At 41.7% G+C, this 14,412-nt stretch overlaps 1 protein-coding gene across 1 annotated transcript in view; it reads left to right on the top strand.

Annotated features, from left to right (window-relative positions):
- The window catches only part of LOC109823406 (VAN3-binding protein-like), a 4,024-nt gene continuing 2,522 nt past the window's right edge, over nucleotides 12,911–14,412 (top strand). The window contains exon 1 of the mRNA XM_020389683.1: nucleotides 12,911–13,320. Coding sequence (XP_020245272.1) covers nucleotides 12,987–13,320 — 334 coding nt within the window. The 5' untranslated portion in view covers nucleotides 12,911–12,986. The remainder of the gene's footprint in view (nucleotides 13,321–14,412) is intronic.

Here is a 14,412-nt window from a genome sequence, read left to right as displayed (position 1 = left end):
CGCAAAACAGGAGCTCGTGATTCGTTCGACAAACAAGGAAACAAAGTTGTAATTTTCATTTCTTTTCAATTTGATTTTCGTTGTAACCGGATCTTATAAAAAGACCGGATCTTTGTAATCGATAAACTATTACAAGAGTGTACAATGGAATCATTAATGAAGAAAGCAACAATTTTTCCCGCGAACAATCATCTTTGTCGTGAATTCATATCTGATTGTAATTGAACTCCTTGGAATCATCTTTTGCCTTATTTTGACAAAATTGCTGATGCGTTGACCGGCATCGATCTTTACTGTAACGCGTTGACCGACGTTAACACAGTTTATACTCGTACGTTTGTTGGAGTCTACACAGTTTAAGCTCTTAAGGCATTGGAGCGTAGCGGTCCTAAATTTGGGGCTACAGAACCAACTGTTAGAGCAGATTCATCTACATGTATGGATCTTATCCTGATGTTGTTGGATGCTCAAGTCACGAGACCAACTAACGGAGCTGGTGCGTCAATGACTCGTATTTATAAAATTTTTGGCAAATCCTCAGCCATCAACGGGTTTGATAAGCCTTTACCGACTACCGTTTAAGTTGGGCTAGCATAAAGATTGTTTAAATCTGTTCTGCACGTAATGTTGTGCTAAAAGAGTTAACTCTTTTAGTGCTACGATATTGAATACGTAGACTTTGTCTTTCTTCTGTGAAAAGACTAAACAACGACATGTATCAGACGTTGACTTAGGATTTTTTGGCAAATCCTCAGCCCTCAACGGATTTGACGTGCTCTTACCGATTACCGTTTGAATCGGGCTTACATGCGGATTGTTTTAAGTCCATTCCGCATGTGACATTGTGCTAAAGGAATGAACTCCCTTAGACTTGATGCTACAATTTCGAATACGTAGACTTCGCCATTGTTACGGTAATAGGCTACCCGACAATGTGTGTTAGATGCTAACTTATCCCTACTTAGGTTTTAGGATAAAATTCCCCACGCGTGTAAGGCACGGATTTTGAAGTTGAAAATGTGGTGTCTTCTCTTGGGGCAAAGACGAACCCAAAAAAAGAGAGCAAGAATTTTATAATCTATCTCCCAAAATCGAAGAGGAAGAATTTTATATTCTATCTCCAGTTGCCAAGGAAACTCGAAATGGGATCTCCACCCTAAGAATCCAGAAAAGTGAAACTAGGAGTGTGATCTTCACTCTGAGAATCGGAAAGATTCAAGCAACCCTAACTTTTATAGGATTGGTTGCTTAATCCAAGAAAAGAATTCCTTTTTTATTGAGGTGAAATTCTGATTTCGGCCCTAACTTTCATAGGTTTGGCCAAATAGAAAAATATGGAAGTCTTTCGTTTATCGAAATGGTATTCTGGTCTTGGTCCTAACTGTTTAAAGGTTTGACCAAGATAGAAATTTGAGACGATCCTAACTATTTAAAGGTTTGATCGTTCAATTTGTGGACCTCTCGTTCATGGAAGGAATTGAGAGGGGATTTTGGTTGTGGTCCTAACTATTTAAAGGTTTGACCAAGATGGAAATTTGAGACGATCCTAACTATTTAAAGGTTTGATCGTTCAATTTGTAAACCTCTCGTTCATGGAAGGAATCGAGAGAGGATTTTGGTTGTGGTCCTAACTGTTTAAAGGTTTGACCAAGATGGAAAATTAAGACGATCCTAACTGTTTAACAATTTGATCGTTCAATTTGTGGACCTCTTGTTCATAGAAGGAATCGAGAGAGGATTTTGGTTGTGGTCCTAACTGTTTAAAGGTTTGACCAAGATAGAAATTTGAGACGATCCTAACTGTTTAAAAGTTTGATCGTTCAATTTGTGGACCTCTCGTTCATGGAAGGAATCGAGAGGGGGTTTTGGTTATGGTCCTAACTGTTTAAAGGTTTGACCAAGTTAGTGTGGGAGTGCAAATCACAATGGGAGTGTTGATTCGTACAAATCACTCAAAGGGGGTTCCTGGTATTAAGTGACAAATACTTAACATAGAGGGATTTAACAATTATCAAAGATCATGAGATTAAAATTCTGAGTACTCTGTCCGGACTCAAACAATAGGAGGATTGATTGCACAGATATAGCAAGAGTTTGAGTGGATTCAACCGAAAGGAATTTTGGTGGTCCCACCGTCAATTAGTCTAATCGGTGAGGGATTTTTATGATGGAAGACTGTGAATCGTCAAACACCAATGGGAGTTTTATGAGGGAAGATTGATCCAACAAAGTGATCGAATTTCGTCTCAGCAAAGGAGTGTTCAAAAATCACAGTGGGGATTTAGTTTTTATCATTTTATTTGTAATGATCGGGTTATACCTAAGAAAGTTACATGTAGCATTCTTTCGGGAACTTCCCGTTACATGAATCATTCACCCTCAGCTTTCTTTGCGGAACTGGATCTGACATTGTACTCAACTACATGACCGGGTTATCCTTAAGAATATTACATATAAAAATTCTCCAGGAACTTCCCGTCAACGGTAGGAAATAGTTTAGACTCATATACCTATTGGAGTATCGAGGAGCAGTTTATACTCGTATACTCTTCATAGTTTAGACTCATATACCTATTGGAGTATCGAGGAGCAGTTTATACTCGTATACTCTTCGGAGTGTGTTACCGTCATTCGACTTATTCTAGCTTTATTGCGCCAGAGTCGATTAAAGCTTGAATCTTGTTCTTTAGACCGAAACAAACCTTAGTAGGATGGAGAACCCTCCTGTGGCACGCATAGTAATTTGGGTCCGTAATCCTCTTAGCTCCCTCCAGATCTTTAATAGGTGGTAACTCAATTTCCCCGTTATTCAGGAGGTACTCGAAAATATCTGGAACTTCCTCATCTTTGAAAGAGTACTCTTTTTGGAGTCTCGGATCTGGAGTCCTTTGTTGCATTTGAGGTTGTTGTTGTGATGTCTGATTATCATCACCAGCAACCACAGACATTGACTGCTGGCTTCTTTCGGTCTTCTTCCTTCTGAGAAAGCATTCGGCCCACTCTCTGCGCACCTTCAACTCTTTCCATTTATTGGACGGTGTTACTCCCATAACTTCCAACACGTCCAAAGAGAGGTTGTTGTGACAGGTTTGGAGGATGAAGTCCTCTGTGATCGGATCTCGACAGTTCATCGCCTTATTCCGGAAGTGCTTGACGAAGTCGTCGACCGTCTCGTCGTCTTTTTGCTTCTCATCGAAGAGTGTCCTGATTGACACCTCGGCGTCATCATCAAAGAAGTGAGCGAGGAATAGGTTCCCCAAGTCGTCCTAGCTGTTGATGCTTCCAGACTTGAGACGGCGATACCAATTGAAGGTGGGCCCGTGAAGGGTGCCAACGAATGACCGAACCATCAGGGCTTCATTGTTGGAGATCATACCTAAGTGGGACTTAAAGTAGATCAGATGTTGAGTGGGCGAACCCTTCCCATCAAACGGTGTGAAGTTAATCAGGTTAAACTTCATCGGGTATGCTATTGAATCCCACTCTCTTGGATAGAGATATGAAATGCCAGTCCTTTTTACCTCTCGAGCAGACATTAGAGCGTTGATTTTGCTCTCGAGATCTTTCATTTTCTCATCCTCGCTCGTATCGAGCCTAGGACGATTCTTGAGAGGAACAACGTGATCATCCCCAGTGTTATCATCATTGGTAGGACCACTCCCGACGTTATTGTTAGACCCTAGGGGGGTGATTAGGGTCTTATGCTAATCTAATCCGATTTAAATGCCAATTAAAATTAATTAATGAGTTATCCTAGTAAGTATGAAATACAATAATATATGTGAGCTAGGATAAACAATATGAACAAGGGATATATCCTAGCAATGAGATATACTATGAGTTATATGCAAACAATATGAACTAGATAGTGGATGATATAGATAATGAGCTAATGACAATGGCGATATAAGATATGAGCATGAATATAAATGAACGCCAAAGCACACTCAAACACACTATATGATCACGGAGTTCGGACCTTCCGTCCTACGTCTCCGCTCCCCACTCCCGGGGAGAAATCCACTATCACGACCGGGTTTTCTACGCTCACCCGAATAACGTTTACAACCACATAGTGTCGGTTTTCAACGCTCACCGAACAACGTTCACTCGTTCACCGATCAACGTCCACTCCTCACACTCGGTTTTCTAGTTCACCGAAAACTTCACAACACACTCTCGGTTTTCTAGCTCACCGAAAACCTTACAACACTCACAATGTAACAAATAAATGATTTGTTCTCTCATACAAGGGGAGAACTCAATTTAGCACAACTCAAGGTTACAATCTCTCACCACCCAACTATACTATGCAATGAAAGATACAATAAGCTCAATGTGGGTGTGTGTGTGTAACAATGAGTAAATAAGATCAAATCAACTAAACTCAAGTATGAAATCTAGCTTAAGAACAATGATAATCAATCAAGTATATAAATGTAAAGCTAGAGTTTGAGTTTAGAAAACTTCTCAATTTGATAACAAGAGATGGAGGGATGATAGTTGGAAGCTCAAACTTCAATAGATAATCTCCTCAAGCTCTTGTGGAATTTGATTCACCAAAACAAACTCTCAATTTGGTCGACCGAAAATCCCGTCGGTCGACCGATGAGAGCAAAAACACGAAGAAAACTTTCTGGACTAACGTCGGTTGACCGGAAATTCTGTCGGTCGACCGATTTGAGCTCTCGGTCGACCGGACCGGTCGACCGACGATTCTCTGGAAAAATACTGACGAATGGTCAATTGACCGGTCGACCGTACCGGTCGACCGAAAACTGACATCCCAGAAAAACAAAGCTGATTTTAAAACACTGTTTAAAAATATCAAATAAATTCCAAAAAATGTAAAACTTTGGGGAATGATTGTAGACATGATAATAAACATGCTACAACGACTGGTTTCGAAAAAGGACTTCCCAAATGAAAAATATCATCATTTTACAAACTAGTCCAAAACATGAAAATATGAGATACTTGAATTTTGATGTTTTGACATAAACCAACTTTTGAAACTTTGTGAAATGTTTTTGTAGACTTAGTAAAACATGTATAAACTGATATTGAAGTCTATAAACTAAGAATACAATATTTTCACAAAATTGCATATTCTATGCAATGTTTTCAAAAACATAATAGAAAATATGAAATATAGAATTTCATATATATAACCATAAAAACTCAAAACATATGTATGTATATATATAACTATATATATGCATAGAAACCAAAACTTATATATATATATATATATATATGACTATATATATCTATACGAAGAAACCAATAAATGTGTGTGTATAGATAATTGAGCTTAGAGTATATAACACACATAATATAAATCCTAAACTAAATTACCCAAGCTAGATCTTGATCTTCAATAAGCTCTTCTAGGTAATCTCGCGGATGAAGCTTTAACTTGGATCTTGAACTTTGAATAGCAAGGCTTCACCGACATTCCGCCAACCTCCATTGGATATCATCGTTGAAGCTCTATTCCATCCATCCTCCAACTACGTTGTTTGTCTACAATAAACACAAATACTAGACAAACAACATTAGTGGTAAATTGTTTGTTAAACATCATCAAAACAAGAAGGCCAACAGTTATTATCTTCCGTGGGACCACCCCCAGCATTTTGGTCAACAATGGGGTTATTATCATTGACGTATTCATCCACGCCTGAATCGCTTTCTGCTTGGTTGACATTGTTGTGACGACTGGATTCACCTATCTGATTTGACAAGGCTCGGATTTGTTGGTCGTGCTCTTCCTTCATTCGCATCATGGTCATTTCCAATTCGAACTTGAAGTTCTCTTATTTGCTTAGTCAAAGAATCCTCGATGATTTTGGCTATTTGATCAGTATTGATCATGAATGCTTCGCGGGATTAACTAGGGCTGTATACCGTATTGTCAGAAGCGACTGCAGAGTTGGCATCTGTCGTTTCGTCTTTTGAGGATAATCCTCGATTCATCCTCTGATAGTCTCTTTGTCTAATGGTTCCTGACTGTAAATGGGTTAGACGATGCGATATGAGAGGGTCAGAACTAGAGGGTTAAATTGACTTTCCTCTATCAGGCATATTAACTGTGACTGTGGATTATTCAGGTCCGACCGCTTCTAGCTGGAGTCGAGACATCAGTCGAGCTATTCCCGAATTAACTCTTTTTCCTAGAGAAAAGTTGGGGTTAGAACAACTTGGAACTATCGGGGACTTTCCCTTATCGACCATATTGATGGTAACTTCTGAGAGTTCGTCATCTCGAACAGCCAATCATTTCTTACGGAAATACCTCGGTTTGGACTCAGTCGTTCTGTTAGAGATCCTCTCACATACCGAAACCCTCTGTGGAGCGGTCTTAGGGCAGCTACACGCAGATAATATTGCCCTGATAATATTAACACACGGACAACAAACGCCCGTTTCCCGAGTATCTCTTTTTTGAGATCTGTTCGTACTCCCAACGTGATAGTACAACTGATCGGTCAGATGATCGGAACAACCTATCGTGTGTTGGCACGACAACCTAGGTATAACATTATCATCATCAGATGAATACATTTCTTTCAGGGGATTTGTCGTCTTATAATCGTTCTCAAGAGTCACGCGTTTGGAACCACGCTTTTGAGACCGCCGAATCTTAACAGGCCTGGTCTTGGATACACACCTCAGGCGGGTGGAAATTAGAGTTTTCCCTTTATGAGAAGGCTTGAAATTGTTACGAGGGCGTGTGCGACCCCCAGCTCAACGAGTCGCTCGGGGTTCATTCACCGGACCCAAGCATTCTTCGATTGAAATTTTGCCTCGATCCTCGTGCAAAGGACCTAGGCAATCCTCCATCCTCATCTTGAATCGGGATAAGTCCACACTATCGTGGGGCTCTATCGGAAGTGTGAAATTCATCGGAACAGGAATAGGAGCTGTCGGATCTCAAAACAGGCCGCGAGAGGTGAACCAGACACAAAACGAACCGAACTGGTTCAGTTCAGACGCTAACGCACCAATGGTGGCTCGGGTTTGGCCAAGCCAGCCAGGGCTGTTTCGTGATTTTCGAGCGGTGTTCGATTTTTTGTCAGTGTCGTTTCGGATTTTGGTCTCCATACATGGCGTGGTCTTGGTGGCTTCTTGGTCACCTCTTCCTATTTTAACTTTTGCGCTTCCTGCACGAGGATCCGTGCGTACGCAATCAAGGCACGAGACTTTTAAATGTGCTCCTCGAGGGTTGAGCGGGTCCGTTTGACTTGGATCAATTCATTTGCTGTTGGCTTGGAGGATATGACATTCATTTGCTGCTTGGCCACTCAGTGCCTTCTGCGTTTCAGATCCGCCTCATAGCCGATCCCGTCAAACGGCTCCAAAGCCTTACCAAGTCGACGCACAAGTCGTTGGCGCTGTCTTTGGCGTACCCTCTTTGATAGGGTTGGCGCGCCTTCAGCAATCGACTCCTTGGTGGAGGAAAGGTCCAGATCTGTAGATCCGGTCTCGTTGGAGGCCGGAGGGGCATTGCAAGGCGGGGTTGCAGCGGTAACGGGGGCCTTGATCTTCCTGTGCTTGTGAGGGGCGGAGGATTTGGAGGAGGAGGATGACAGATACTCCTCAAATTTTAGTTGGTCGAACTCGTACTCGACCTCTTCGTAAACCAGAATCCGGATCCGCGGTTGCGGCACGAAAGCTTCGACAGTGAAACTGTTAGCTCCCACTGTGGTCGTCAGCTTGTTTGGGGAGAAAATGGTTTTCTTCATTGTATAAATTATTACAACTTTGATCGTTATAATAAGTTCAAAAAGATCGGTCTTTTTATAAGACCTTTACACAATGAAAATTAAAGGGTACAATTCTCGTCAAACAGCACAGAGATCGTTTATCTATCTTCTGCTTGCGTAGGATCTTTGCCTGTGTCGGGGACGTTAATATTCATGGATCGCCACGGATCAGATCCGGTTGACAGATTGATGATCAAAGCTCTTACTTTACGAAGGAAGTAATCGTTGCAGCGGTAATCTTGACCAAGCGAGATTACGGCTCTTCTCGAGATTTAAGACCAAGCTTAAATCCAGAGGAATAGGGGACGGGTCTCAGATCTCTCGAACTCTACTCTTTATGCATAGGAGATCGCCAAGGTCTAGCTAACCCTCTCTGAAATTCGTGGCTATGCACTCGAGAAACCGGCAACATCTCGCCCTCTTGATTTTCAGCCCCTTAGAAATGAGCACCCGAGCTCGTATTTATAGGCTTCGGATGCGGGTCTTTGGATAAGAATGAGAGATTCCTCCTTATCTTAGGTTAGTAATTGATTAACCATAGTATCAGATCAGTTAGGATGCTCCGGAACAAACAAATCCCTAGAAAAACCGTCAAAATCGAAACAGGATCAAATCTGGCGATGCGTCACCCGATGGCTCGGCCTTAGCCGAGCCACCATTTGGTGACCTGGCTATGGGCCGAACCACTAGTTCGGTCGAGTCATATGACTCGGCCACCAGCGACTTTTATTGGTTTTCTGGGTTTTGACTTGTTCTGTCGTTACGCGTATTTCGTCGTTTCGTTGACTTGTACGCTATTTTAGTGGCTGATGAGCATGCGGGACACTTAGAGATGGCTGACAAGTACACGAAACACTTGGAGCTGGATGACAAGTGCACAGACCACTTGGAAGTAGCCGGTGAGTGCACGGGCCAGTCGGTTCGTCGATTTGGTGGTCGATGGGCGTGCGGCTCACTTGGTTCGCCGATTTGGTGGCCAATGGGCGTGCGGGACACTTGGAGCTGGCTGACAAGTGCACGGAACACTTAGAGCTGGCTAACAAGTGCACAAACCACTTGGAAGTAGCCAGTGAGTGCACGGGTGTTTGTTGGAAATTTGCAGTAAAAAGACAATGAAAGAAAAATTGACTTGTATTCCTCTCAAAATCAATTACAATTTGGATTCCGATTACAAAAGAGAGGAGAATGGATTTGATTCTCCCCTTTGTTTAATTCTGGGTTCTTCACGGTGGCGATGAGATGCCTCCCTCGAATGCTCGCGTCGAGTTTGCTTCTCGTTGACGATCCGAACGTCTTGATTCACTGGAACGTGATTTTCTCCTCACGATTTGACGCTGTAGAGAACTTACGTGGCAAGTTTTAAAAAAATAACTCTTAACGAGTTAATAACTCAGAGCCAGTTTTAGAAGAACTGGCAGAGCAAGTTGGAAACTCTGGACGAGTTGATCACTCTGAACGAGTTTATCTCTATGAAAGAGTTGATTTAAACCGAAAGTTCGGTTAATAAGCCAAGGATGAAGAAGATCCTGTTGCTGGTCTCCAAAACTCCAACAATTCCCCTCAAAAGCTAGCCGAAGATCTCTTCTTTGGTCCCCCCTAAAAAAAAGGCCCGAACTCAGTTGAGTTTCCCACTATTTATAGGGGATTAAGGGTGGTAACTACCCCCTTAATCCGCTCCTCAATGGGCTGAGTGGGGTGTAACCGCCCCCTCTTAAACAGCTTCCTAAATCGTGGGTAAAACGGTTTTGAAACCGTTCTGTTAGTGCTTTGAACGAGTCAAAATGCCAATCTGGGCGTTCTGGACCTTAACTCTACGTCTTAGAGATGAGACGCAGAGTTGGGTGCTTGCTGGGAGTTGAAAACGCAAGGGCCGCTTGCGTTTAGACCTTAACTCTGCGTCTTAGAGATGAGACGCAGAGTTGGACGCTCGCTGGGAGTCGAAACGCACAGGCCGCATGCGTTTTAGAGATGAACTCTGCGTTTTAGGCTAAAAACGCAGAGTTGAGCCTATTTCAGGCTGAAAACGTACAGGTCGTGCTGTTTTAGAGATGAACTCTGTGTTTTAGGCTGAAAACGCAGAGTTGAGCCTATTTCAGGCTGAAAACGCACAGGTCGTGCTGTTTTAGTGATGAACTCTACGTTTTAGGCTGAAAACGCAGAGTTGAGCCTGTTTTAGGCTGAAAACGCACAGTTGGGCCGTTTTAGAGTTCGTGCTGTTTTAGAGGTGAACTCTACGTTTTAGGCTGAAAACGCAGAGTTGGGCCGTAACTCTGCGTTTGATGTTATATCACAAGGATAACCTCTGCGTTTTGAGGTTATAACGCTGGTTCGACCTGTGCGTTTTGGCTCTGTAATACAAAGGCGAACCTTAGGCGGGCTTGGCGAGCTTCAAGCTAAGTCCAATGTTCTGACGAAGTCCGGTCTTGCTGACGGACTTCAGAACATAATTTGCTACGAAGAACAGGTCATAACTTTTAAACCGTAAGTCGGAATTGGGCGAATTATATATGAAAATCGTCTATCTCGACGAGACAGAGCCATCCAAACCGAGCCAAAGGCTTCGGTTCGCTTCCTCCGTTTCGTCAAATTCCTTACGGTTTGAGAGATATCTGCATTCTAATATGAAGAGACCGTCAATTTGTAGTCTATTATGCTAGAGCTTTGCACAGATCATCCTCTTGTAATCTTCGTCTTTGTTCCTTAAAAATATGAGAGTTGTCAGATTGTAACTCCCGATGTTGATTGTGAATGCTGTTGAATTAGAGCTTTCATCAGTTGTCGTGAAGGTCGTCAGATTGTAGCCTTCTACGTGAAAGTCCTCAAATTGTAGCCTTCTGGAAGTCGTCAGATTGTAACTTCCATCATCGGTGTTTGATGGGGGATCAACTATCTATTGTGATTTTTAGACAGCCTACAACGGGCCAGTCGGTTCGTCGATTTGGTGGCCGATGGGCTTGCGGGCCACTAGATGGTGGCCCATGAGCACGTGGGCCACTTGGTTCTCCATTCTACTTCATGCGTTTGTCGACGTCAGATAATTCGAATAACGACGTTCGTCACCTTCTCTCCGTCTCGAGCTGTGTGTGGATACCTATAGGAATTTTTAGACGCTTACATAAGCCACCAAAAGTTAAGCTAGGAGAGGACTGTATCTTTGATTCTGTGTATAACTTTATAAGAATTAGATAGGGTAAGAGATCTATCATGAATAGGAGATTTGGTATCATCATGATTAGGAGTTTGAATCCTATTCTAATTAGGATGATAGGCTAGAGATAGAGTTTTGATTTCCCTATATATATTTTTCTATTGTTGGAGGAAAAACCAAGCAGATGAGAGAGAGCCAATATTCTTATAATCTAGGATTAGCAGAGGATGTAACCTGATTCAAGAATATTGTGCGAGAGACGAGGATTTCATAGTCTTTGTCCGTGCAAAAGATTACATCATTGGGACAGTTGTCTTCTAATCGAGGGTTTGGAGGCAGATTTTGGTGTTCCAGGAGTTGATTTGTAGGTTTTAGAGTGCTCTGAACGCGATGGAAGGGTTTAATTTTTCAGATTTTGCTCAGATTGGCCAGAAAGTACTAAAAAGTTCTGATGGTGATGACGAGACAGATCTAATGACAGATAGGGCAAACGAGTATGCCACAGATGAGACTGGCATAGACAATCATATGTGATTCTTGCAATAGATTTGTCAGTATATAATTTTTTAGAGTCATCGCGGGAGCAGTAGTTGGTTGGTGTGTAGACTCGAGGAGGACAGTGCCAAATTAGGTAGAGCTTGCAAGCACGCATGACTGAGTGACACACATACTATTGAAGATGTCGACATTGGACTTAAAGACGATGAGCGCTCATATTCGGTCCAAACCAAGTGATGGAGGAGATGGAGACATCTGGCTCGTAGAGTGAAGTAGGAGAGGTGCACTGATATGATTCGAGACAAGCGATGTAGGTAGAGTACGAGGACAGCAAGTGGGAGAAGGCTATTGTCAAGCTCAAGTTTGGAAGGAGAAGCATGGTTAATTTTCTTCTAATTTCAGAGGTGGCGAAGATCTTTTGGTGTGCACAAGAGAGGTGGAGGCGCTATAGCGAGACAGATGAAAGTGAGAGTCATAGGGTCATCCAGTTGGAGTGCTGATGATTCGATTTGAAGTGCGAAAGAAATAGAAGACTCTAGCAGGAAAGACAAAGTTTTAAAATGACAATAATATATCTTCAAGGGAGTTTGAGAATCAAATCCAAAGTGAAGATTGTTAGAATTTTGTCTTGGATTCTCTGTATAACTTCATGAGAAATAGATATGGTTAGAGATCTATCATGATTAGGAGATTAGGTCTCATCATGATTAGGAGTTTGAATCATATTCTAATTAGGAAGGTAGACTAGAGATAGTGTTTCGGTTTCTCTATATATATTCTTCTATTGTTGGAAGGAAAAACCAAGCAGATGAGAGAGAACCAATATTCTTGTAATCTAGGATTAGCAGAGGATGTAACCTGATTCAAGAATATTGTGCGAGAGACGATGGTTTCATAGTATTTGTCCGTGTAAAAAATTACATCATTAGGAGAAGGTTTCGCGGTCTTTGTCCGTTTAAAAGGTTGTAAGAAGAGGACTTTAGAGGGAATATAAGAGTTGATTATGTATGTGAGGTTGAGAGATTGAGAGACGAGAGTTGAGTGGTTCATATTGTGGTTCTCCCTGATACATAATAGATTTGTCGTATTGTTGCCCGAGGATGTAGGTCGAAGTTGGTCGACCGAACCACGCAAATCTCGGTGTTCTTTCTTTTTTATTATGATTATTTTATATCTTGTTGATTGTAGGTTGGCTTTCGAGTTGCGGAGATCATAGTACACGGGAGGACTAAAATTCCCCAACAGATCCTACCTTACTTTTTGATGGCCTAAAAGTAAAAATAAGCCATTTACCAAACATATTAAAGTAGATCGTAAGCTAAAAAATACCTTTCAAGCTACTTTGACCCCTTGCCAAAAGCCTTTTTTACCAGTGGGTTAATGTCATTAACTGTGCTAAAAAATCAGGTAGATTTCATAACATTAGCAATGGGGTGGGTAGAAACATTCCAGAGTGAGTACAAAGGGCAGTTACTGTCGCAGAACAGGCCCTCTCATCTACTCATTTTTCTCTTTAAAACCCCACTACAAGTCCGCAAACCTCTCAACCGCCCCCAAAAACAGGACAAACAATGGAAAGCAACAAGAGTGCCATTCTTGAATCTCTTTCTCCACGGCCACCCCCAAGCCTACCCTCTATAGACCCAATGGAGTTCCTCTCTCGCTCGTGGATTCCTTCCGCACCCACTTCTGCGCCCTCTCACCTTGTAGGGCCCATCGCAGAGAACGCCATGGGAGAGCTGAAGGATGGTGATGATGATGAAGAGGTTTCTGTTACTGGGAATCCCTTCACCTTTGGGAACAGTGCCACTTCTCAGCTTGTTATGGAGAGGATCATGTCTCAGTCTGTAAGAAATTTTGCACTCAGTTTTCTTTTTCCCTTCCATTTCTTGTGGGGATTATTGTGTGAGAATTTGGGATGATTGGGTAGCCTTAATTAGTGTATTAATAAATAGGATAACATGATATTGGGTTCCACATGCAAACAGTGTAGAATTACAACTGTTGATTCTCACCGTAGCTTAGGAGTTTTTGATGAGCTTTGATGCGCGCGGTGTAAGAGCTTAAGATGATATCACGACAATCTATATTCAAATCCTACTCGTCACGCATTTAGTACCAATCAAGAAAGTATTAGTGCTCAAGTTGAGATTTTGAGTCATAAAAGAAATGTTCAACTTGCGGAGATTTGTTAAACAGTTTCCGTCTTTATAGTTTCGATGCAGTAAGAGAGGTATTTAGTCCGTGTTAAGAGTAGAAAATTATTAATTCCCGCTCCTCACAAGAGTTTTGTTACAATAGAAGGGAATTTTAGCACAACATACCATTTGTTCCAGGCTCTATTTTTGAAGTGTTCTTCCATTTTCTATTAAGTTTTTAACGGACTGTTTCTTTAATGAGAATAAAAGGAAAGGAAAAAGAGATTCTTGCCGAATTTGGATGACTTGTTCTTTAATACTGCTGCTTGTTTTATAGCCGAGTCTCTCTCTCTCTCTCTCTCTCTCTCTCTCTCTACTTCTTCTTCCTTTGGCTTTACTGCTTCTCTTGTTGATTTTGGTTTCTTCCAAAACTTAGGAATATCCACTCGGAAACATTTTAGAAAAAGACGGTGTTCAGATCTTCCTTTGTCTTCTCTCATTTGAGAACAACAGATTGTAGTGTAGCTTCCGAGTCCAAGAGCATTCTCTAAGATCACTTGGTTCTATAAATTAATGGATGGGTGACATTTTTGGTTTTCGTGTTTTGTCTTGATGTGTATTATAACATTGTTGGATTTTGTTTGTTTCCTACTAATTAAGGAATGGATGTATTTGACTCGTCACCTCTGTGTAACACTCTCTGTTATTTTCTCTCTTTATTTCATTGAAGTTTTGGCCAAAAAACATGACACAATAAAAGAAAAAAAAGTTTTCTATTGATACACGCAGCCATTGACAGTCTATTAATGAATTTTTCCTAGTTTTACTTCACCTATTCTAATTGCCTTTCCTCATTAAT

The sequence above is a fragment of the Asparagus officinalis genome, chromosome 9, assembly GCF_001876935.1.
Source record: "Asparagus officinalis chromosome 9, Aspof.V1, whole genome shotgun sequence".
NCBI classification, from domain to species: domain Eukaryota; kingdom Viridiplantae; phylum Streptophyta; class Magnoliopsida; order Asparagales; family Asparagaceae; genus Asparagus; species Asparagus officinalis.
The sequence above is the reverse complement of the archived record's forward strand: the minus strand, read 5'-3'. Positions and strand labels throughout refer to the sequence as shown.